The 24,255-nt window shown below is 34.6% G+C and overlaps 1 protein-coding gene across 7 annotated transcripts in view; it reads right to left on the bottom strand.

Annotated features, from left to right (window-relative positions):
- Window positions 1–2,758: 2,758 nt before the first annotated feature.
- The window catches only part of CACNA2D1 (calcium voltage-gated channel auxiliary subunit alpha2delta 1), a 501,522-nt gene continuing 480,025 nt past the window's right edge, over window positions 2,759–24,255 (bottom strand). For all 7 annotated transcript variants that reach the window (XM_057549676.1, XM_007178942.2, XM_007178943.2 and 4 more), the window contains 3 exons: window positions 23,562–23,671; window positions 22,346–22,428; window positions 2,759–6,901 (listed from right to left, as the gene is read on the bottom strand). In XM_057549676.1, coding sequence (XP_057405659.1) covers window positions 6,785–6,901; window positions 22,346–22,428; window positions 23,562–23,671 — 310 coding nt within the window. In that variant the 3' untranslated portion in view covers window positions 2,759–6,784. The remainder of the gene's footprint in view (window positions 6,902–22,345; window positions 22,429–23,561; window positions 23,672–24,255) is intronic.

The raw sequence follows: 24,255 nt of genomic DNA, 5'->3' as shown, positions 1-24,255 counted from the left end.
ACTAATGGAGAGCATTGTTGAGAACTTACACAGTACTGGGCCCTATACATTAATTATATCACTGAGTCAGCATTACAACCCTACTGTGCAGTTACTATTACTCTTTTATGGATGAGGAAACGGAAGCTTGGAAACATTATGTAATTTGCACAGGGTTACAAAGCTAGTAAGTGGTAAAGTCAGAATCCAAATCTAAACAGCAGATTGCAGTTACTACTTGGCTACACTGCCTTCATGATAAGGACTAGGTCAGTAGCTACCAGATGTAGGAATTTTACAGCTTAGTATAATTTTGAAATTAAAAAAGGAGGGATTAGAGTGCATATATGACATGTAACCTAAGTTGATTAACAATTTTGCTATTTATAATAGTTATCATCAACTATCCCATAATTTCACAAAAGATAGATCATTGTTTCTTAAACAATTCTAAACAAGAAAAGAAACTACCTGGAAAAGAGCAGTCCTTCTCAATATAGGAAATTGCCAATGTTACTCCAATCTTGGTACGTTATGCATTGTCCTTATATCAATGAAAATGTTACAAGTAACCTTTAAAGATATGTTAGGGTCCTGAGATACTCAAGAACTATTATTATTATGATAAAGCATTTTGAAAAAATAAATCCATGCACCTAAGAAACTCAAAATTTGAAAAAAATTTCATGAGTATGCATTTTGATAAATATATTTTAATGTACTAATAATTACACTGTATAGTCAGATGGCTGAGTCCAGATTTAAACTTTAAGACATTTGTGGCAGAAATAGAAAAATTGCCTAATTTATCATTACAATAAATGTGTTGAAGAAGTGTTAGGTTAAATCTAGCACAATTGACCCTGGTATATGCTGATTTTTAAAAATTTCATTATAATAGATATGAACGTGTAACATGATTACTAATTATGGCAAATTATATTGGCTTTCCAATTCTGCAATAATGTTAAGTTTCTTTCTTAAATACATTTATTTAAAAAAAATAGAGTCCATTTAAATAAAAATTCTATTAAGCAGCATTGTCAATTATATACCAATTTATAGAAAATTGTGTTGGTGCTTTGTGAATAATAACCCCACTTACAGATATAATGAATTTGAGAATCAAGAAGTGCCCAAGACCTTAAACTTATTAGAACTTCATACCAGTCACTAAAAATTTTCAGTGGTCACCCAAAACTAAAGGTCAGAGATAATATGCCTTTCAGATCTAACATTCTAAGGCCTAGTTGAGTATACTGCAAAGAGAAGAGACTGTCAATATGCATCTGTGAATGTTCAAAAAAAATTTAAATTCTAGGTTTATTACTTTAGGAAGTAATGGGGCGAATGTGCTGCACTGGATGTTTGATTTTCCTGTCTGTTTTAAGTAGAGGTGTTCTGAATGTGTTTGCAGGCAGAGGGAAGAAAGCCTGTACAAAGGGGAGACTGAAAATGCTTGAGAAAGGAGAATTGATGAGGCAAGGTCCCAAGGGAAGAGGTGGGGATGGGATCAAGATGATTGATAGAGGAAATGAGGGTAGCTGGGGAGTAAGAGGATTGATTGAGGAGATAAATTGGTACAGAATGAAGCCAGATGTTCAAAAAGCAAATGTTATCCACCTCACCCTTTTAAGTAGGGTTTTCCTGTTAAAATGCCTTGATCAGAGACTAAGGGTCAGATTTTCCAGTAATCACCATCATTGGTACCCACACACTACATTCCTCCCCTGTGTAAGTATTTTCGCTCTCTTATAGGAGTCCCCAGAATGAGAAGTAGGCTTACATTATATTAGATTCCACATAACATCAGGCTCATTACTTATTAGGTGAGCATAGCGGGGCAGGTGGTAAACTGGTCTAAAGGTAAAAGGCATATAGCAGTTTAAAAAAACAAAAACAAAAACAAAACTCTTTATACTATACTTCACTGCCCTAGCTTCTGTTTGCTATAAACTAGCTAGGAGAGATATTTAAGTGTTAGTCAGATGTATAAAATATATGCACGTTTCAGACATTCTAACTTGTTTCTTTCAAACTATTTTCCCAAGGTCTTTAAAGAAACATGGAAACATTATTTTTGCCTAGAAAAAAGTTTTTTCTTACATAAGTCAAAAGTCTGTTTTAAAAAGTTTCTAAACGCCTTGATGGCAAAAGCACATGTGAGAAGTGTCAGAGTCTCAAGGAGTTGCAATTTCATTTGTTTGTGAGTTGAGGTTTGTAGTAAAGGCAACTTTCATAATCCCAAATTTTACTTCCACAATCTAGAATTCTCTGCACTGGAAAGCCTGCTTTCTTAAACTGTATGTATGACAGAGACCTCTGTTTCTTTCAATTGGATTTTAAATAATTAAATAATCAAAACTGGTGACTTTATGACATAAGTCAGACAAAGAAAGACAAATACTGGATGATCTCACTTTTATGTGGACTGTAAAAAAGCCAAACTCGTAGAAACAGTAGAATGGTGGTTACCAGATGCTGGGGGTTGGGAGACTGGGGAGATGTTGCTTAAGGGTAAAAAGTTGCAACTAGTAGGTAAATAGGTTCTGGAGACCCAAAGCACAACATAGTGATTATAGTCAGCAATACTGTATTATAAACTTCAAAGCTGCTAAGAGACAAGATCTTAATTGCTTTCCCTGCACACACACAAAAAATGAGAATTATGTGATTTAATAGAGGGGTTAGCTAGTGCTATGGTGATAATCATATTGCAGTACAAATGTATTAAATCAACACATTGCACACCTTAAAAAAAACAAACAAAAAAAACTGGTGACTTTAAATGATAAACTTTTATTCTGAATATACTGTTTTTGCACAGGATTTAACACAACATTTTCTGGGATTATAAATATTTTTATAACAGTAATATACAAATTTTTACAAAACGTTTTTATCAGGCTAATTTCCACAAAAGTGTCAAGAGAACATAATAAAGGGGAGAAAAGATCTTTTGTTCACAAAGCCACTTGGCCTTTTGCATGATGCACACTGAGCACTTCAATAAAAGTATCCCTAATAGTATGATCCAACAACATACAGCACAACAAAAAAGACAGCTTTGTCAGGTCACACTGTAAACTCAATTGGCATCTATTCAAGACAGTATCCCATTAGTCTCAGTGGAATTGCTTTGAGTTAACCTTGTGAACTAGAAATAAAGTAGATGAAACTTGGTAAGTGTTGTCTAAGACTTTGAAATTCTGGAATTTTTTCAAGAAATCAAGAAACTTCACACTTTTGCTTTACTGATTTGCTCTTTACAGAAATGTACATGGAATAATAGCAATGTTAACATGCTGCTATTGTGAAAGCAACACACATTCCAGATAATTGTAAAATATTTGAAACTGTGGTCATTCCATGCTACGCTTAAAAAAAAAGTCACAACATCCATTTTGTTACACTAGGTCAGACTCTGTACCTCTAGACACTTTAATGTCAACTAACATGATTAATGGAATAGTTCAGTTCAGAGTTTTAAATTAAGACATAGAATTTAAGCTTTGGTGGAGAGAAAGATTTAAATGAGATGTAAAGTACAAGAGAGCATCAAATAAGCAAGTAACACTTGGGTTGCAAAGGTCACTTAAAAGGGATACTGCCTATTTGAACCCCGTAAGGCCAGTTTTAACGTTAATAAAAGGAATATTATAGGAAAACTTACAAATGGCAGCAACACTGTCTTGTTTTTCCAAGTTAAGCAATAACGCCTCAAGCATTAGAAACATGAAAAAAGATCATACTAAAATCTTATAGGCCCAGGACCTAAAAGTCTCTTCGGTCAAACTTGCTAACTATGTCATGTTAAAAACCTGTTACAAATATGGACCACGATTGGTGTTTGGCAGTAATGCTGGTTGTTCAAATAAAGAAATATAAACAAACCATTAATGCAAAGTTCATTCCTGTTATTCAACAGCAATGCAAGACTTTTGATTCTGTTAGTGACAAACTACATTAAGCTGCATGAGCATAGCAAAAATTAAGTAAGCAAAAGGGGTTTAAAAGCCTTTTTCTTGATCTCTTGTACTGTTTAGTCTTTGAAAATCAGTATTTATAACAGGCTGAAATTTAAGTTCTTGTCAACAATTAGAACTCACAGAAAAATCCTAAATTAAAGATAACGATCGGATGGGACAAGTGTTACTGTCTTTCAAAAAATTATGCCAAATGCATGAAGACTAGTATTAGGCATGAGAACAAGGTTCTAACCCAATTTATTAACGTGTGTGTAGTTAATGTTCAGAGAGCAAGTTCTTGCCCAACTGATTAACGTATGTGTGGTTGTTATAATATATGTTTATTTTATAACAGAAAACAAAGGATCACGGCACGACTCGTGCATGTGAATACATTTTGATGGCAAGTGAAATCAAATAGGACCCTGCCAAGAGATGCCAAGTTTAACTGTGATGAACACAACAGTGTAGTTGATGAAAACATTATTTCAGTGACATTAGCCATGAAAATATACTTAATAGATTTTAAAGATAATTTTAAGGTAGTTTGTTGTATGCTGGAAGCAATTCAGTTGTTTAAATGTGCGTCGTTTATATACACAAACTAACATAACTGTATATTTCGATATCCCCTTCCCAACACTTTCATGATTTAAAACAGTCTAGCAAAAGTTAACAATAAGTGTTAAATATTTAATTAACAAACAACATGATTTAAACATATTGTTTCTAGAGTGAGAAGTTCCATAATTTTTTAAATCACTTTGGTGTTTTCTAAAATGTCAATACCAGTTACAAATGAGACTACAAAATCACAACAATGCATTCGAAATGGTAACTGATGTCAACTCTTAGAACAATAGTTGGCAAAGTGATTCCGTTTTCCCCTCCCCCCATTTTTAAATAAAAAAATATTTTAAATAAGGAAATGTACACAAATGGTACCTAGGGTATATTGGTGGTGGAGGAAATTACAAATGTATGCAAAGCTAAAAACAAAACAAATAGACCTTTTAAACTATGTTAAAGAATTGGTTATATCTTTGATATATGAAGCATATTAAAGCATGCTGGATAATGTTAATAAGATTTTTACTTAAAAATGGTATATAAGAAAATTTCCAGCATAGACACACACCAATATTTGGCATGTTTGAAAAAAGAACAAATGCATTTTCCCATTAAAAATATCTGCATACTTCCAGCCTTCAGCAGAATTATTCCCTATAATTAGAGTTACACGTTCATTGTTTTTACCCTTTCTTTAAGTACTGTTTACCCCTGAAAATAATCTTTGAAAGCATAAATAAATTCTGCTACCATATTACTCTATAATGAAATATCTGATTTACTACACTAACCATTTTCACTAATGAGGCTGTATAAAAACAATTTTGATTATTCACAATCAAGTATTAGTGTGCATACATATAGATTCAAGGTTTCCTATTTGTTCAGATTATTGTAAAACCCTCAGCAAACTGCATGGAAATTTTGGTCAAGTGATCATACCATTTAAAACAGAGGGAACAAAAGCAGCCGCAGCAGCAAATTTGGGATTGTACGTGCTGCTATTCCAGCGAACAAAGAGGAAACCTAGGATGAATCTTGATTGAGAACATATATGTACTCTTCAAAAAATAAATGTGTCAAATCTGATTTATGTACTTAAAATATCTGTACATAGGTTTTCAGGCAAAAGCACGAATCTGTATAAAATCCATTAATTCCCATTTCACCATTTACCTAATCCAATCATTCAGCACTTACATTGCACAGTATATTCAGAGTAGTTTAACGACATTTTAAAAGATGACTTAAGTGCATTACATTGCAAGGTTCAGATTCTTACAGAACAATAATGTCACTCAGTTAACTTTTCAATGGACTATACTCTACAGTAAGAGAAAAACAAACCGAAAGTTAAAATAGCAGCAGCAGCATGCAAAATACCCTTGGTAACCAAAGTTCATTTATCACAAGAAAAAACATTTCCCCTCCCCCCAACAAGCTTTTCTTAGAGCATTTGGAAATATCTGGCTAGCACTACAGAACTTTACTGTGAACAAAAAGAACATTACATCAAAGCGTTTATTAAGGGCTCACATTTATGAGGAAATATGTCGCATATTAATTCTACCCTCAAGCACCTTTAATTTCTTAGTTATTATTTTCAAACAACCAATTCATTACCCCACCAAAACTTGGTCATCATTTGTGTTATATTTCTGGCAGAGAAGCCATTCTTCATAAGGCATTTTATTCATGGCGATTTTTTTCGTAGAAAATAAGCCATAATTTCTATTTTGACAGATTACACCAATGTTAATTATCTCTCTCCCTCTCTCTCTCTATGTATACGTTCAATAATAATTACTCAAAGCAGGAAATAATTTGGAACAGAAGAATAAGTGAAGGAAAAAATAACTCTTTCTTTTCCCCTAGAGATTTTCTTGGTAAAAGGACAAGGATTGCAGCAAGTCAAAATTCCAGGTCAAAATCAAGATAATTTGTATGACTCATAAACAACTGTGTGGGGAGCCCTTTTACATGTAATCACCAACAATGCAACAACAAATTCTCAAATTTTCCAATAGAGAGCATGTATAGAATTTTGCTTTGATGTTATATATAGATGATGCAGCGTTCACACTTAAGGATCTGACACCCTGACATGCAGCCAGTGGGTGCCTTAAGAGTCTGTGTCTTACAGTGATGCCATGGGATGGGCCGAGCTAGTGGTCTGCTGATTCCACAGTTGACCCTCTTTTAATGCAATGGAAGGCTCATGTTTTGGCAGGGTCTGGAGTTTAATATGCAGATTTGGTTTTAGAAGGTCATAACTGGTAGTGTCTGCTGCCAGATAAAAGCCAAAGTAGTACACACTGGATTCCGATGATGGACCACAGGGAGGGACTTAACCCAGAAACACCCCCGCAGTCGGTATAATCCTCCTGTTGGAAAGAAAAGGAAAACAGAAAACTCCTGAAAAATATTTAGTAAGACATCTCCCAGAGCACTCCGTGTTTAGTCCACTTCTGAACCCACCTTATAAAGCTGCTTTAATTTGAATCCAGATAAATTACACTGTCCTAGATTGTATTGTTCAACAATTTTAGATAAAGCCATTTTCCAAGTACTGTTTGAAGAATGCTTTACATTTTTAGTTGTAGATTCTGATGATTATGAAAGGAAATACTTTAATAAATGCTGTTTTGAGTGATATTCCAATTTCTAAATTGAAAAATCTTACTTTCACAGTATTAAATATCCTTCTATATTTATAAGTACAAGATATAAAAATAAAATTTCATAGTCTATCTTATAATTCCCAAGAATTATGATATTAGCAATTATGCTCAATAAGGCAAAGTTTGAGATTGGTAAAATAAATAAATTTGAGAAATGAACTTTTATTTTCCCTATCCCTTATATCCAATTTCAAACGTGAACATATCATGCTGCACATGTAGCATCTGGACCTTCATCAAGAATTAAAATGAAGAATAATGTAGTTGAACCCTAAATGAAAGGACACTCTGAAAACCTATATCCAAAATAAAGAGCTAAGCTAGCAAGAGAGGTTTATCCTGTTTAGAGAACCATGAAATAGAAGCTACATATTTGCTCATTTGGATCCCCCCCTGTCTAGTGGCAGATCATTAGATTCCTTGCTAACACAAAATTATTCTTTACCTTTTATTCCTAGGTTCTGTATTCTGTAACATTTTCTGCATCCTTTGATTCCTTTAAATATACTGAATTTCATTTAAAAAACTTCCTATCTTAAGAGGTACAAACTATTAGGTATAAAATAAGCTAAAAGGATATATTGTACAACACGGTATATAGCAATATTTTATAACTATAAATGGAATAAAACCTTTAAAAACTGTGAATCACTATTTTACACCTGTAACTTAAATAATATTATAGGTCAACTATACTTCAATTAAAAAAAAAAACAAACAAGAAAACCCTCCTTCTCTCTAATTATTTTCCTAAATATCTTTCAAGAATTCACTAATCCAAGGTTCATCTTCCAATAATCAAAATAATAGGTTATGTAAGAAAATAAATAAATTTTCTAGTCTGAATAATTTTACAAAGACTCTGAGCTCCCAGAGACTAAAACATTGGCTCTTTTTGCTCATTAGGGTTTAATACAGTGCCTGCCACCAAGTAAATAACATTTCCTTCTTGAATTGTATTCTAAGGCAGCAGAAGTCTGTTCAAGAGAATTCTGAGGAAAAAAATCTATTAAGGAAAATTTTATTTTTCAAATCCCAGAAGTGGGATTGCTGGATCATATAGTAATTCTATTTTTAATTTTTTGAGGAACCTCAATATTGTTTTCCACAGTGGCTGCACCAATTTACACTCCCACCAACTAAGTGTAAGGATTCCCTTTTATCCACATCCTTGCCAGCATTTGTTATTTCTTGTCTTTGTGATAGTAGTCATTCTAACTGGTGTGAGGCGATAACTCATTGTGGTTTTGACTTATATTTCTCTGATGTGTACTGATGTTGAGTATTTTTTCACATACCTGTTGGCCATCTGTATATCTTCTTTGTAAAAATGCCTATTGAGATCCTTTATTTTAAAATCAGATTGTTTATTTTTTTGATCTCGAGTTATATGAGTTCTTCATATATTTTGGATACTGGCCCCTTATCACATACATGATTTGCAAACATTCCCTCCCATTCTATGGGCTGCCTTTTAATTCTGTTGGTTTCCTTTGCTGTGCAGAAGCTTTTAAGTTTGATGTAGTCCCACTTTTTCATTTTTGTTTTTGTTGCCTTTGCTTTCTTATGGTGACATGTCCAAAAAGTCATTACCAACACCAATGCCAAGCAGCTTACTTCCTATGTTTTCTTGTAGGAGTTTTACGGTTTCAGGTCTTCAAGTCATTAATCCATTTTGAGTTGATGTTTGTGTATGGTGTAAGATAGTGGTCCAGTTTCATTCTTCTGCATATGGCTGTTCAGTTTTCCTAGCACTCTTTATTGAAGAGACTATCTTTTCCCCAATGTATATTCTTGGCTCCTTTATCATAAATTAATTGACCATATACGCGTGGGTTATTTCTGGGTTCTCTATTCTGTTCCATTGGTCTGTGTCTTTCTTTATGCCAGTGCCATACTGTTTTGATTACTGTAGTTGTTTAATCTAGTTTCAAATCAGGATGTATCACGCATCCGACTTTGTTTTTCCTTCTCAAGATTGCGTTGGATATTTGGGTCTTTTGTAGTTTCATATATGTATTTTAGGATTGTTCTAATTCTGTGAAAAATGCCATTGAAATTTTGCTGGGGATTGCATGGAATCTGTAGATTATTTTGGGTAATACGGACATTTTAACAATTGTTCTAGTCTATGAGCCCTGAATATTCTTCCATTTATTTGTGTTATCTTCAGTTTCTTTCATTAATGTCTTACAGTTTTCAGTGTATAGGTCTTTCACCTTCTTGGTTACCTTTATTCTTAGGTATTTTATTCATTTTGATGCAAATACAAGTGGAATTATTTACTTTCTTAATTTCTCTTTCCGATAGTTCATTATTATGGTAAAGAAATGCAAATGATCTTTGTATATTAATTTTGTATCTTGTAATTTCACTGAATTTGTTTATTAACTCTGTTAATAAAATGTTAGTTTCTTGGTGGAGTCTTTAGGACTTTCTATATATAATATCATGTAATCTGCAAATAAAGACAGTTTTAATTCTTACTTTTCAACATGGATGGCTTTTATTTCTTTTTCTTGCCTATTTGCTCTGCCTAGGACTTTCAGCACTATGTTGAATAAAAGTGGTGAGAGTGGGCATCCATATCTTGTTCCTGATCTTAGAAGAAAGAGCTTTCAGCTTTCACCACTGAGTATGTTAGCTGTGGTCTTGTCATATATGGCCTTTATTATGTTGATGTACATTCCCTTTATATCCACTTTGTTGAGAGTTTTTACCATAGATGTTGAATTTTGTTAAATGCTTTTTCTGCATCTATTAAGATGATCATATGATTTTTAGCCTTCATTTTGCTAATGTATGTATCACATCAATTGATTTGTGGATTTTGAACAATCCTTGCATTCCTGGAATAAATCTCACTTGATCATGGTGTATGACCCTTTTAATGTGTTGTTGAATTAACCTTGATAATATATTGTTGAGGAATTTTTCGTCTATTTTCATCAAGGATATTGGCCTAAAATTTTCTTGTAGTGTCCTTGTCTGGTTTTGGTATCATGGTAATAAGGCTGGCATTGTAAAAGTGAATCAGGAAGTGTTCATTCCTCTTTAATTTTTTGGAAGAGTTTGGCAGGACAGGTATTAATTGTTATTTGAATGTTCGGTAGAATTCACCAGTGAGGCCATCTGGTCATGGACTTTGTTTCTTGGGAGGTTTTTGATAACTTATGCAATCTTCTTACTAGTAATTGGTCTGTTCAGATTTTCTATTTCTATTTTTTTCATGATTCAGTCTTGATAGGTTGTATGTTTCTAGGAATTTACCCATTTCTAGGTTGTCAAATTTTTTGGCAATTTTTACATTGTCTTGCTATTTCTCCCTTTAAGTCTGTTAATATTTACTTTATATATTTAGGTGCTCCTATGTTCGGTGCATATTTACAAATGTTTATATCCTCTTGTTGGATTGACCACTTTATCATTATGTAATGACCTTGATTGTCTCATTACAGTTTTTAAGTCTATTTTGTCTATGTATACCCACCCCAGCTTTCTTTTGGTTTCCATTTGCATGGAATATCTTTTGCCATTTCAGTCTGTGTATGTCCTTAAAGTTGAAATGTGACTCTAATACACAGCACAAAAGCATCTCCTGTTTTTTTTTTAATAGATTCTGCTACTCTATGTCATTTGATTGGAGAATTTAGTCCATTTAACATTTAAAGTAACTGTTGATAGATGGTAATTATTATTATTACTACAATTTTGTTAAATTGTTTTTGAGCTATTTTGAAATTCCTTTGTTCTTTTTCTCTTATTGCTCTCTTCATTTGTGAGTTGATCATTTTCTATGGTGGTATGCTTAGATTCTGTTCTCTTTATCTTTTGTGTATCTACCATAGGTTTTTGCTTTGTGGTTATTATAACAACTGTTATAAATATAACATATTTTATGTAAGCCTCATAATATTTAGTGTTATAAATAAGTTGATAAGCCTCATAATAAGTTTATAACAACTTAAATTCAAATGCATTCTAAAACCCTACATTTTACTTCCTCCTCCATGTTTCATGTTTTTGATTTCACAATTTACATATTTTTAGTCTGTGTATCCATTACTTATTGTATGATAGTTATTTTTACTCTATTTGTCTTTTAACATTCATACTAGATATATAAGTGGTTAACCCACTATCATTACAATATTAGATTATTCTGAATTTAACTATATATTGGTCTTTACCAATGAGATTTATACTTTCATATGTTTTCCTGTTACTAATTAGTGCTGTTTTGTTTCAGCTTAAAGGAACACCTTTAACATTTCTTGTAAGGCCAGTCTAGTGGTGATGAACTCCTTTAGCTTTTGCTTGTCTACAACTCTTCATTTCGCCTTCAAAGTGGAAGGACAGTTTTGCTAGGTAGAGTATTTTTGGTTGGCAGGTTTTTTTCTTTCAGTATGTTGAATATATCATGCCACTCCCTGCAGGCCTGCATACTCTGGTGGAAAGATCCTGGTAGCCTTAGAGGTTTCCTTGTATGTAACAAGTTGTTTTCCTTGCTGCTTTTAAGATTCTCTCCTTGTCATTTACTTTTTAAAAAAATTTTAGTATTTTATATTATAGTTGATATACAATGTTGTGTTAATTTCAGGTGTACAGCAATGTGATTGTTACACATAGACATATATCTACACTTTTTTCAGATTCTTTTCTTATATAGGTTATTACGGAGTGTTGAGTGGAGTTCCCTGTGCTTTACAGTAGGTCCTTTTTGATTATCTATTTTACATATAGATCAGTGTGTATGTGTTGATCCCAACCTCCTAATTTATACCTCCCCCAACGTTTCCCCTTTGGTGACCATAAGTTTGTTTTTGAAGTCTGTGAGTCTGTTTCTGTTTTGTAAATAAGTTCATTTGTACCATTTTTTTAAATTCCACATATAAGTGATATCATATGATATTTGTCATTGTCTGACTTACTTCATTTAGTATGATAATCTCTAGGTCCATCCATGTTGCTGCACATGGCATTATTTGGTTCTTTTTTATGGCCGAGTAATATTCCATTGTATATATGTGCCACATCTTCTGTACCCATTCCTCTGTTGATGGACATTTAGGTTGCTTCCATATCCTGGCTATTGTAAATAATGTTGCTATGAGCATTGGGGTGCATGTATATTTTCAAAGTATGGTTTTCTCCAGGTATATGCCCCGGAGTGGGATTGCTGGATCATATGGTAGCTCTATTTTTAGTTTTTTAAGGAACATCCAGACTGTTCTCCATAAAGGTTGTACCAATTTACATTCCCAATAACAGTGTAGGAGGGTTCCCTTTTCTCTGCACCCTCTCCAGCATTTATTGTTTGTAGACTTTTTGATGATAGCCGTTCTGACTGGTGTGAGGTGATACCTCATTGTAGTTTTTTTTTTTTTTCTTTTTTTTTTTTTTTGAGCTCATTGTAGTTTTGATTTGCATTTCTCTAATAATCAGTGATGTTAAGCATCTTTTCATGTGCTTTTTGGCCATTTGTATGTCTTATTTATTTTTAATTAATTTTTATTGGAGTATAGTTGATTTACAATGTTGTTAGTTTCTGCTGTACAGCACAGTGAATCAGTTATACATATACATATATCCACTCTTTTGTAGATTCTATTCCCATATAAGTCATTAGAGTATTGAGTAGAGTTCCCTGTGCTATACAGTAGGTTCTTGTTAGTAATCTCCAAATTTATCCCTCCTGGCCCCCCCATACCCCATGGTAACCTTATGTTTGTTTTCTATATCTGTGACTCTATTTCTGTTTTGTAAATAGGTTCATTTGTACCATTTTTTTTAGATTCCACATATCATTTGTATGTCTTCTTTGGAGAAATGTCTGTTTAGATGTTCTGCCCATTTTTTGATTGGGTTGTTTGTTTTTTTGATATCGAGGTGCATGAGCTGTTTGCCTCTTTTGGAGATTAATCCCTTGTCTGTCACTTTGTTTGCAAATATGTTCTCCCATTGTGTGGGTTGTCTTTTTTCGTTTTGTTTATGGTTTATTTTGCTGTGCAAAAACTTTGGAGTTTAATTAGGTCCCATTTGTTTGTTTTTATTTTCATTACTCTAGGAGGTGGATCCAAAATATCTTGCTGTGATTTATGTCAAAAAGTGTCCTGCCCCTGTTTCCTCTAAGAGGTTTATAGTATCCGGCCTTACATTTAGGTCTTTAATCCATTTTGAGTTTATTTTTGTGTATGGTGTTAGAGAATGTTCTACTTTCATTCTTTTACATGTAGCTGTCTAGTGTTCCCAGCACCACTTATTCAAGAGACTGTCTTTTCTCCATTGTATATTCTTGCCTCCTTTGTCATAGATTTATTTTTGATAATTTAATTAAAATGTGTCTTTGTATGGGGCTCTTTTACTTTAATTGAAATATATTTGAAATATAACATTGTGCAAATTTAAGGTGTACCTGTTAATTTGATAATTTATGTATTGTAATATGATTGCCATTAAAGTGATAATTAGCACCTCTATCACATTACATAGTTGTCCTTTAGTAGTTGGAATAATTCATTTTTAGTCTCTTAGCTTATTTGATGAATATAATAGTTTTCTATATTCACTGTACTGTGCATTAGCTCTCTAGGGCTTACTTACTACTTGTTGTGAGACTGTACCCTTGAACAACATCTGTCTTATCCTCTAACCCCCATTCCATGGTAACCACCATTTATTCTCTGTTTTTATGAGTTTGGCTTTTTAGATTCCACATACAGTACTTGTCTTTCTCACTTAGCATAATGTGCCCAAGGTCCATCCATGTTGTTGCAAATGGCAGGCTGTCTTCCTTTCTCATGGCTGAAAAATATTACACTGTGTGTGTAAGTATAAATCCCACTTCTTGTTTTATTCATTGGTTGATGGCCATCTAGGTTGTCTCCATATCTTGGCTGCTGTGAATAACACTGCAGTGAATGTGGGAGTACAGATATCTCTTCAAAATCCTGTTTTCATTTCCTTTGCACATATACACAGAAGTAGAATTGATGGATCTTGTGGTAGATTAATTTTTAATTATTTGAGAAACCTCCATATTGGTTGCAGTAATTTACATTCCCACCAACAGTGTATAAAGGTTCCCTTTTATTCACATCTCCCCAGCACCTGTTGTCTCTTGTCTTCTTGATGACATCCATTCTAACAGGTGTGAGGTGATAGCTCACTGTAGTTTTGATTTATGTTTCCCTGATGATTAGTGATATTGAGAATCTTTTCATGTGCCTCTTGGCCATTTGGATGTCTTCTTTGGAAAAATGTCTAGTTTTCTGCCCTTTTTTTAGTTGGATTATTTGTTTTTTTTTCTTTTTGTCTTTGAGTTTTATGAGTTTTTAAATATATTTTGGATATTAACCTCTTATATGATACATGGTTTGCAAAATTTTTCTTGCATTCTGTAGGATGCATTTTCATTTGGTTAACTGTTTCTTTTGCTGTGCACAAGTGTTCAAGTTTGATGTAGTCCCATTTGCTGATTTTTGGTTTTATTGTTTGTGCTTTTGGTGTTATATCCAAAAATCATTGTCAGTACCACTGTTGAGGAGCTTCCTCTCTATGTTTCTACTAAGTTTTATAGTTATCAGGTCTTGTGTTAAATCTGTGATACATTTTGAGTTAATTTTTTGTGAGTGGTAAGATAGGGGTCCAATTTCATTGTTCTGCATGTGTTTATCCAATTTCCCCATTACCATTTGTCGAAGAGACTATCATTTCCCCATTGGGTATTCTTGGCTCCACTATCAAATATTAGTTGACTGTGTATGCAGGGGTTTAATTCTGGGCTCTCTTGTGTTCTGTTAGTCTGTGTCTATTATGCCAGTATCCTACCCTATTTTAAAAATTACTGTAGCTTTGTAGTATAGTCTGAAAACAGGATGTATGATACCTCTGGCTTTGTTCTTTTTCCTGAGAAATGCTTTGACTAGTTTTTGCAGACTTTGTCACTTCATATAAATTTTAGGATTTTTTTTTTCTATCTCTGTGAAGAATGCCATTGGTTTTTTGATGGGGATTGTGTTGAATCTAAGGTGACTTTGAGTAGTACAGGCATTTTAACAGTCAGTTCTTATGACCTATCAGCATGGATGTCTTTCCATTTGTTTGTGTCAACTTCAATTTCTTTTAGGAAAGTCACGTAGTTTTGATTGTACAGAACTTTCACTTCCTTGGTTAAAGTAATTTCTGGGTATTTCATTGTTTTTGATGTTATTGTGAGTGTGATAGTTTTATTTTTCAGACATTTCATCCTAGTGTATAGAAATGCAACTGATTTTTGTATGTTGATTTTATATCCTGAAATTTAGTCAAATTGTTGATTAGTGCCAACAGTTTTTTACTGGAGTTTTTTATATACAGAATCATATCATGTGCAAATAATGACAGTTTTACTTCTTCCCTCACTATGAGTTTGGAGGTATTGCCTCTTCCTCACTTGGTTTGCATGTATTTGGATAACTCTTATTTGTAACTCTCTGGGCTTCCTGGATTTGGGCATCTGTTTCTTTTCCCAGGTTAGGAAAGTTTTCACTCATTATTTCTTCAAAAAGTTTTCTGACCTTGTCTGCTTTTCTTCTTCTGGGACACTATAATGTGAATTTCAGTCTGCTTGATGTTGTCTCATAAGTCCCTTTAGCTATCTTCACTCTTTTTTTATTTCTTTTTTCTTTTTGCTCCTTGATGGGATGAATCACTGCCCTGTTTGTGAGTTTACTGATACTTTCTTCCACTTCAGCCGGTCTGCTATTTGAACTCCTCACTATTGAGTTTTTCAATATAGTTACTGTATTGTATTCTTTGGCTCTGTGCCTTCTGTTTGGTACTTTCTTGTGTTTTCTTTGTTGAAATTCTCAGTTCACGCATTCTTGTCCTGACATGGTGACCATCTTTATGACTAAATTTTGAACTCTTTCTCATGTCAGTCACTCTTCTCTGTTTTATTAAGGCCTGTTTGTGGAGTTTTATCTTTTTCTTTTAAAACATATTTTTCTGTGTCTTCATTGTCCTTGACTCTCTGTGTTGGTTTTTGTGCATTAGATAAAAGAACCACCTCTCCTGGTCTTGAATTGGCTTTTTCTTCTTGGCTCCCCATAGTTGAGGATGTGCTAACATCTGTCAGTGTCCCAGTGGGGAAGACCTCAGTCAGCATCAGGTACAGGCTGACTGGAGGCTGGATTCTCAGGCAGCAGCTCTCAAAGCATACAAAAAGACCTCTTTCAGGGAAAGACTGAGAGACGGGCATTTCTCTCCACTCCCTCTGTCCTGAATTCTGAGGGGATAGCCAGTTGGGAACTATTTGTTTGCTATGGTCCAGGATCCTTTGGTGCTTGTGAATGCCAGTCCTGCTGGTTACCAGAGCCGAGTGATAAAGGGGTGTGGCCTTTGGGCAGCCACCTCAAAGGCCAGGATGCCAGGTGGGTTTACAAGCCTCTTTTAGGAAGGCACCACTGACCTGGAGTGGGACAGAGGGTCAGTAGGCATAGCCTACCCCTTCCCCTGTCTCCAGGGAGTCTTGCAGTAAGCCCCCAAAGCTGAGCTAAATTAGAAGCCTTACTTACAGGCAATAACTTTTAAAGTATGCAAATAACCTGTCAGGAAATGATTGGGAGAAGTGCATTTCTCTCAGCTCCTGTTTCTCTGAGCTTTGGAAGGATAGCCATGGTGAGTCCTTGCAAATCTGTTAAGAATTGTTTCTTTGTTGGCTATAGTCCTGTGGGTCTCATGGACACAAGCGCCATTAGGCGTTCAGAGCTAGGAGTTTTGGGGGCCCACCCCTCCGTGAGAGTCCTAGGGTGACAGATGTTCAATCTAAACCCTTCACTGCTCAGGGAGAAGCTGGGTGTTGTGAGTTTCCTTCTAATTTTATGTTGCTGTGCTGAGTGTGGGGTTTATGGAGATAGAGTCCCTCAGCCTTTCCTACCCATTTGGATGTATATTACGTTTGCCCAGTGCATAGGGGTTGCTCATCTACTTTCTAGATGTCTTTCAGAGGGAATTGCTCTGTTTATAGGTGTAGATTTGGTAGGTCTGTGGGCTCGGGTGAGTTTTAGGCATTCTATGTTGCCATCTTGGACCAGAACCTCAATAACTCACACTTTTATATCTTCAGCCCTGAAAGCTCTGCTGACCTCCACATTCATTGATCACTATCACCTCTCCTTCTGATCCTCAGAAAGATCTCAAACTTGTCCCCAGATATTATTTTTCTGAATGACACTTCTAGGAGTAATGGATCAGGTCAAAGACAAGTCATCTGTGATTCCTCCTTTTTTTCCCCAAATCTAATCTATCAGCTTGTCCACTTAACTCTAGCTTCAAAATATAGCTCCAAACTTACTACTTAAAATTGCATGTCCAAATTACCATTACTTCTTGTCTACACTCCTGCAAAAGCTGTCTCACTTGTCTCTCTGCTTCTACTCTTGCCCTTTAACAACTTTTTCTCCAAAAAGCAGTCTTCTTAAAACCGTAAATCAAATCCTTTCATGCCCTTCTTGAAATTTCTCAGAACAAAATCCAAATTTCTTATGAAGGCCTACAAAGCCTTAGGTGGCCTGCAGCCTGGCTGCCTCTCCATCTTCATGCTATATATTCCCCCCCCCTCCCCTCACCACTCACACGGCACCAATAACACTAACCTTCTCTGCAACAGGTCAAGGTACTACTATCTCAGGACCTTTGCACTTCCCCTTCTCTTTGTTCAAATACCTTTCCATTTAGGTAGGTTAACCAGGTTAAAAAACAGGGTGCTGAGTTACATATGAACTTGAGATAAAAAGTTGTATCTTAGTATAAATGCATCTTAAATATCTCATGCATAGAAGAATGGCCTGATACATAGTAGGTGTACGGTAAGTACTTGATAAATGCATAGTGTGTACTCAAATAAAGCACTGCATATATTGATTGGTTAGAAACACTGTAAACGTAAAATACTAACTTAAAGGCTTAATTGTCATTTCACCAGGAGAGCTCCCCAGTTCTAGTTAAGTAAAGTATTAATTTGATGGAATGGAAAATTAGCACACATACAAGACCCATTGATGTATTAACGTAAAATACATCCTTATGTTCTAGAAATGTTATGGAAAGAAAAATATTCTCTCTGGCTCTGCTTCCATTGTTTTTATATTTCTAGTGTTTTTTTTTTGGGGGGGGGGGGCGGTTCATTTCCTCTGTGTGATGATGAGATATGTCTGTTTCAGTCTGGGAGGTGGTAGTTCAGATAACTTATTTGGAGTCCCTGAAGTCTGCACGTAGATTCACACTGAAAAATCTGTCCCTTCAGTTTCCTGATCATGTTTTCTCATGTGTTTTGCATGGGCAACCACATCTACCAAGACTTGTAATTATTATATGAAAGTAAATTATGAGATACATTCTAAAAACATTCTAAATCACAAATGCATAGATGTGGGAGAAACCTCAGCATTTTTTCTATCTTAAAGAAAGAGACCAAAATCCCACTAACAAACACCATGACCAGAAAAATCACTCTGATTTTTAAAGAAAGATTATTGTAGTAGATAATAATAATAGATTGGTAGCTGGTTTCAGCTTAAAATAGTAAAGGGATACAGTGCCAACATTATATACATATGTTTTAAAATGAGTAATTTAAAAATTTAATTTTAAAATTAAATAATTTTAAATGAGTAATTTTAAAATATGAGTAATTTTATTTGATTTCCTTCTAGGGATCTCTTTCAAAATACTCTTAGTAAAGATATCAACTAAGAATCCCTCATTCTTTTTTTCTTTCCCATTACTACTTAAAAGAAAAAGATGTCTAAACCATAGTTATATTCATGATTTCGCCCCAAAGCTTACTTTTTAAAACCAGGTATACTAGTGAGTAAAATCCTCTTCATTTTTCTCTTAGACAAGTATTACTAAACCCTTACTCTCCCTTTCTTTCCCCAACCAGAACCTGGGGTGACTAATTGCAAACAGTAAGAGTTCAAATCACTGGTAAAAACATCCACCAAAGGATAGCTAACTTTTGAATTTCGATAGGTCTATACTTACGTTACCCACAGCAGCTTCAAAGAAAATGCATATTTAAAATTATTTAGGCAGGTAGATACTACACGTAACTCTTTTAATCAGAATAAGATCCCTAACAAATAGTTTCCTACAGAGAACCTTAACACACTTACCACATTAATTCATGAGGTGGGTTTAATGTATGTATGTGTATACATACCTATACACACATTTATTCTGCATATTCATTTTTCATGTACCCAGTAACGTGCATTTATCAATTATGGTTGCATAAGATAATGAACTTCCTCAATAGTACATGTTATTGGCTTGCTTTACTTTCTTCTTTGACAAACTTTAGCTTTATTTTTCTTTACCACTTAAATCTTCAAAACCATTATTTTATTATCCCAGAACAAATTTAGTTTTTTCGGACACTCCCTCTGCTTCTCCACTTTCCCCTCCTCTGATGGGCTCACTGCATTTATAGTAATGGCCACATCTCCATCTAGTGGTTTCCTAACCAATGAATACCTGGACAGCAATGAAGAAAGAATACAACAAAAAGTGGTCTAGTTACAACAATCATGATTCCAGACCATCAAAAAAGAAACTGCAAAACTGTAAATGGAGCCCTGAATGTAAACTCAGGCCCTAAAATATCTATTCAGTTGTACTGAGTATGTAATTCAGAAATTTATCAAAGAGTAACAAATAATGATAATCTTGGCCTAGATAATGTAAGTTATACTAAAGCACTTCACTAAGAATATCAATATCTAAAAAATCTAAAAACGCTGTTTAAACCATATCTGTTTGTTTAGAAAGGAAAAGAAAAATTACATAATGAGCTTTGAAGGTACTGAATAATGCTTAATAAAATTGAAACAGATCATTAATTTTATGTTAGCATCTTCTGAAACAAAATTGATGACCAACTCTAATAATTGTCCTTAGGGTATTTCTCTTAAGTAAAAAGTAAGACAGCGTGAAGCATATATAATTTTTTTTTCTCCACACTGACTTAATCTTTATATAAAACCTTATGAGAAATTACTGATTTTTAAATAAATATAGGAAACTGATATGCTCTCTTCAGGATTAGAAACTTCTGTAACATTTGAAAGCTGCTATTCTCAAAACAACATTCCTACTGGCATTTTAATAACCTGGTTTCAGGACATTTATTATAGTGGATTTAGGGATATGGGTTACTTTTTAAAATTTCAAGCCAAACGCAAAAACAAAGAAAAATTAGAGAAAGTGACTGACCATCCACCCCACATGAAAACTTGCAGTAAAATGAAGATAGATAGGAGCTGACATCAGGGTACAGGCACGACTCGTGGTGCACATAAGTTGATCCTATTAATAACGGGCAAAGTAGCAAGTACAGGAAAAGGAAGGAAAACACAGAAGACATACAAGATGAGCTTTCATGCAATTTGCTGGCAGTTTATGTGAGCCTCGATCCAGAGCAGATTCGCAGTGACCATTGCAAATAAGCATTACCAAAATATTCCACTGCCAAAAAAACACAAGACATTATTAGCACATTAAGCTACTGAGCAAAAGTTGTACTTTCACACACAATCCACTGTATAATTTATAGGAACTTGAGTATTGGAAATTTTTGTCTTTGTAAAATCTTCATTATGCTTTGATCAAAGAGATAGTTACCTATGGTGAAAATATTGGGGGTAATGGTTTTTATATAATCTTTCAAGTGCATCTGAATAAATTTAATCTCAGTCTTTGGTGACAAATAATTGATGAGGGAAGTTTCCCTAATGTTTGATACTACCCTTGGGCCCACAAACAACACTCTTTGGGGAATGATTTGACGTGGCCAAGGCTCCTGAAAGTATATAGTAGACAGAACAACAGAAGTCCTCATATCTGGATTTCATTTAAGGCTCACTGAAAATGAAAAAAAAACAAGTAGCTGCAACTTTGATTCACTTTTCCCCTCAGAGAGGAATGATCAATAATAGTCCTTACAGAGATAACTGGGATTTATTGGCTAAAACATTTTGCTTTTTTAGCCTTATTCCCCATCACTGATTTTATTTCTTCTTTGCTCCACTTTATATTATCTACTTGCATATTATGCATCTATGGAAATGCCTTATTCTTTTTTGGAACAAATGTGGCTATGTGTATTTGAGTAAATAAGTACATACTAGGTAAATCTGTTCTAAATAAACAACCACCTCTAGAAATGCACATTAATCAGTAAATGATCTGACATGTTTTTAGAATAAACAGTTCCCAAGATGATAACGCTTTATGTTTGCAAGCCACTTTATGCAAAGACACATGACAGATTGGAGAACTGAGAAATATTATTTTTAAAATTTTAGTTTTTTATAAGTGGTGAGAAATTTTTACACGGGCTTTATGCTTGAGAATAAAGCTTCTTAAAAGTTAAAATAATTTGAAAAGCATAAAGCTGCTTCTATACACAGTAAGTCCAAATAGTGTTTATGAGAGGAAGACAGCTGACCTATAGGAAAAGTAGTAGTCATCTTAAATAACTAACATACATTAAATATGCTTTGTAAAATTATACCAACTTACTTAACCCTGTGTTATTGACCTGGCCTAGTTTCAAACAATATAAAAAGTAATACAATTAAGAGAAATAATACAAACCTAATAGGTGGCAGAATTAGAAACCATGTAAAGTACAATTACAAAATAAGGGGACGATAGTGATTTAATAGGTTTTTAAATACACTGAATGAAGAATAAACACAAAAAATGTTATAATAAAAATAACTGTTATATCTTCAGGATTGGAATATAAATGAAGGTGGGCAACTCATATACCATTAGTAACGGTTACTGTCAGTTACTGGTCATTAGAAAGTTTTAAAATCATCAGATTTGTGATCTTGGATTATTAGTAAATTGGTCGGCATTGTGTTTGAAAGTACAATTTCTGTGGAAAGGACAGAAGAGGCAACTGTTAAGCTTATGCTAACCACGAAAAATACTGAAATAAAAAATATATATACCAGCAAGTATGTCATGTTAATGAGAAACACTATGGTTATGGTTAAGACATTACACTGGAGTTAAAACTACAATTTGTCTCCTTAAATTATTGTGACCATTGAGTTATATATTTTAATATAGCAAATGTTTGGTCTTACTTACCAAGGCATTGTTATCAAAGCAGACATCAGGTCCTTTTCGGTATCTGGGTTGCTTCACCATATCACAAGGATCTGGACCATCAGCTAAAGAAACTTGTTAAGGAATATGAAGTTACTTTTTTTTTTTTTTACACAATTAAAAAAATACAATGCAACACACTTATTTCTCAGAGCAAGCCAGAGAAACCAATGCCATTATTCTGGTCCCACACAACCAGTTCAAGTACCATGGGATTTAAAGTACTGAACTGCCACAAATTTTCTCCTGTCAGTCTAGGGCCTGTGTGAAGAGATCAACGCTTTACACAGCATGGTCGCTGGCACAGAGGAAGTACTCAGTAAATATTTGTACAATACAAGTGGATGAAATGTGCAAATGACGTAGCATATAAGACAGGGTCATAAACGTAAGACCATAAGGGAGGGCCTGGGTGCCTCCTATTTAGCAAGACAGAAATAGAAACTAATTCCTAGTACTAAACATCAGTTCCAAACATAGGTGAGTACTATTTTTTTTTTCCCAGAAACAGCAAAAACTAGAGGCAGTCTACCGAACCTCTGCCTGCAGTGCTTCAATAGTCATTTCACTGTCATTTAGCATATTTACTACCTGAAGTCTTTTTAGCATTACTGCCATGGCAGTTCTAGCATACAACAGGATTTACCTTCTTTTTTTAAGGCTGAATAATATTCCATTGTAGGTACAGACCACATTCAACTCCATTTTTGATGACTGGCTGTTGACAGCTTTCAAGCCACAACACTCCCTTTTCCCTTCTGCCCCACACCTGGGCGAGCTGACAGGGAAGACTGAGTGTCCCCTCCTTTGGCGCTGCCTGGAAGTTCGGGCCAACAAGCCCCAGGCAGCACTGGCTTTTAAAGCCCAGCACGGTCCCCAACCACCATAAAACCCCGAGCCAGGTACTTCTCCCCGCTCTCTAGCCATTTTCAGGGCTACTTGGGAACCTGCACTGCTCTCTCCACCAAGACTCACTGTGCCAGTATGAAGCCTTTCACGTCCTCTTGGTGCATGTGTGGCATCATCAGTCTTGACATCCAAATGAAATTTTGTGTGGAGGGTCCATTCTGCCTCTGTGAGGTGATCTCAGCGCTCTCTGGTATTTTTCTCTTTCTGGGCACGAACAACGTGACGAGGTTAAAAATGCACAGCTTTAAGACGGTTTTCCATTCCAAACCTCTCCAATGTCAAAGGATACAAGTCTGCTCTGCTTGTATGAGCAATCGCGTGTCACAGGGACAAGTCCCTTTGCTCTCAACCATTATGAATATTAAGTTGGTGTTCATAAGTTTTTCTACGTGGAAGATTCTGTAAAATAAATATTTTTAAAGATCAGAAAAAAAATTATCTGAGAAAAGAATAGATTTCAAAGATTTTTACATATTAAAATGAAAGAAAACAGGACCTTTTGAAACAAAGCGTCACCTACACGAACAGTAACATTGAATGATTTTAGAAGAGAAAGATTACCATGTTTCATTAACGTGGACATGCTATGTCTCTAATGAATACTAAAAAAATTCCAACAGATGTTTTAAGTGTGACCTTTGTTTCTTAAGTGATAGTCCTCAATGCAAAATAAACACCATCTAGTTGTTTCATTTTACATATTTAGGGAATTGTGGTATCTATCACTGAAAATGTGCCCAAGTTGCCTTATTTTACAGTAAAGGAAAGTAGGAGCACAAAAATGGCTCAGCATTTGCCCAAGTCATGGCAGACTGAAGTCTGGATCAGTGCCGTTCAACAAACTTTCTGTGAAGATAGAAACGTCTTCCGCTTTAACCAGCATGGTAAACAATTGCCACATGAGGCTATTGAGCACCTGAAATGGTGACTAGCGTGACTGAGGCACAAAATTGTAATATTAATTAACTGCAATTGATGATTGA

This window comes from Balaenoptera acutorostrata, chromosome 7 (genome assembly GCF_949987535.1).
Source record: "Balaenoptera acutorostrata chromosome 7, mBalAcu1.1, whole genome shotgun sequence".
In the NCBI taxonomy this organism is placed as follows: domain Eukaryota; kingdom Metazoa; phylum Chordata; class Mammalia; order Artiodactyla; family Balaenopteridae; genus Balaenoptera; species Balaenoptera acutorostrata.
The sequence above is the reverse complement of the archived record's forward strand: the minus strand, read 5'-3'. Positions and strand labels throughout refer to the sequence as shown.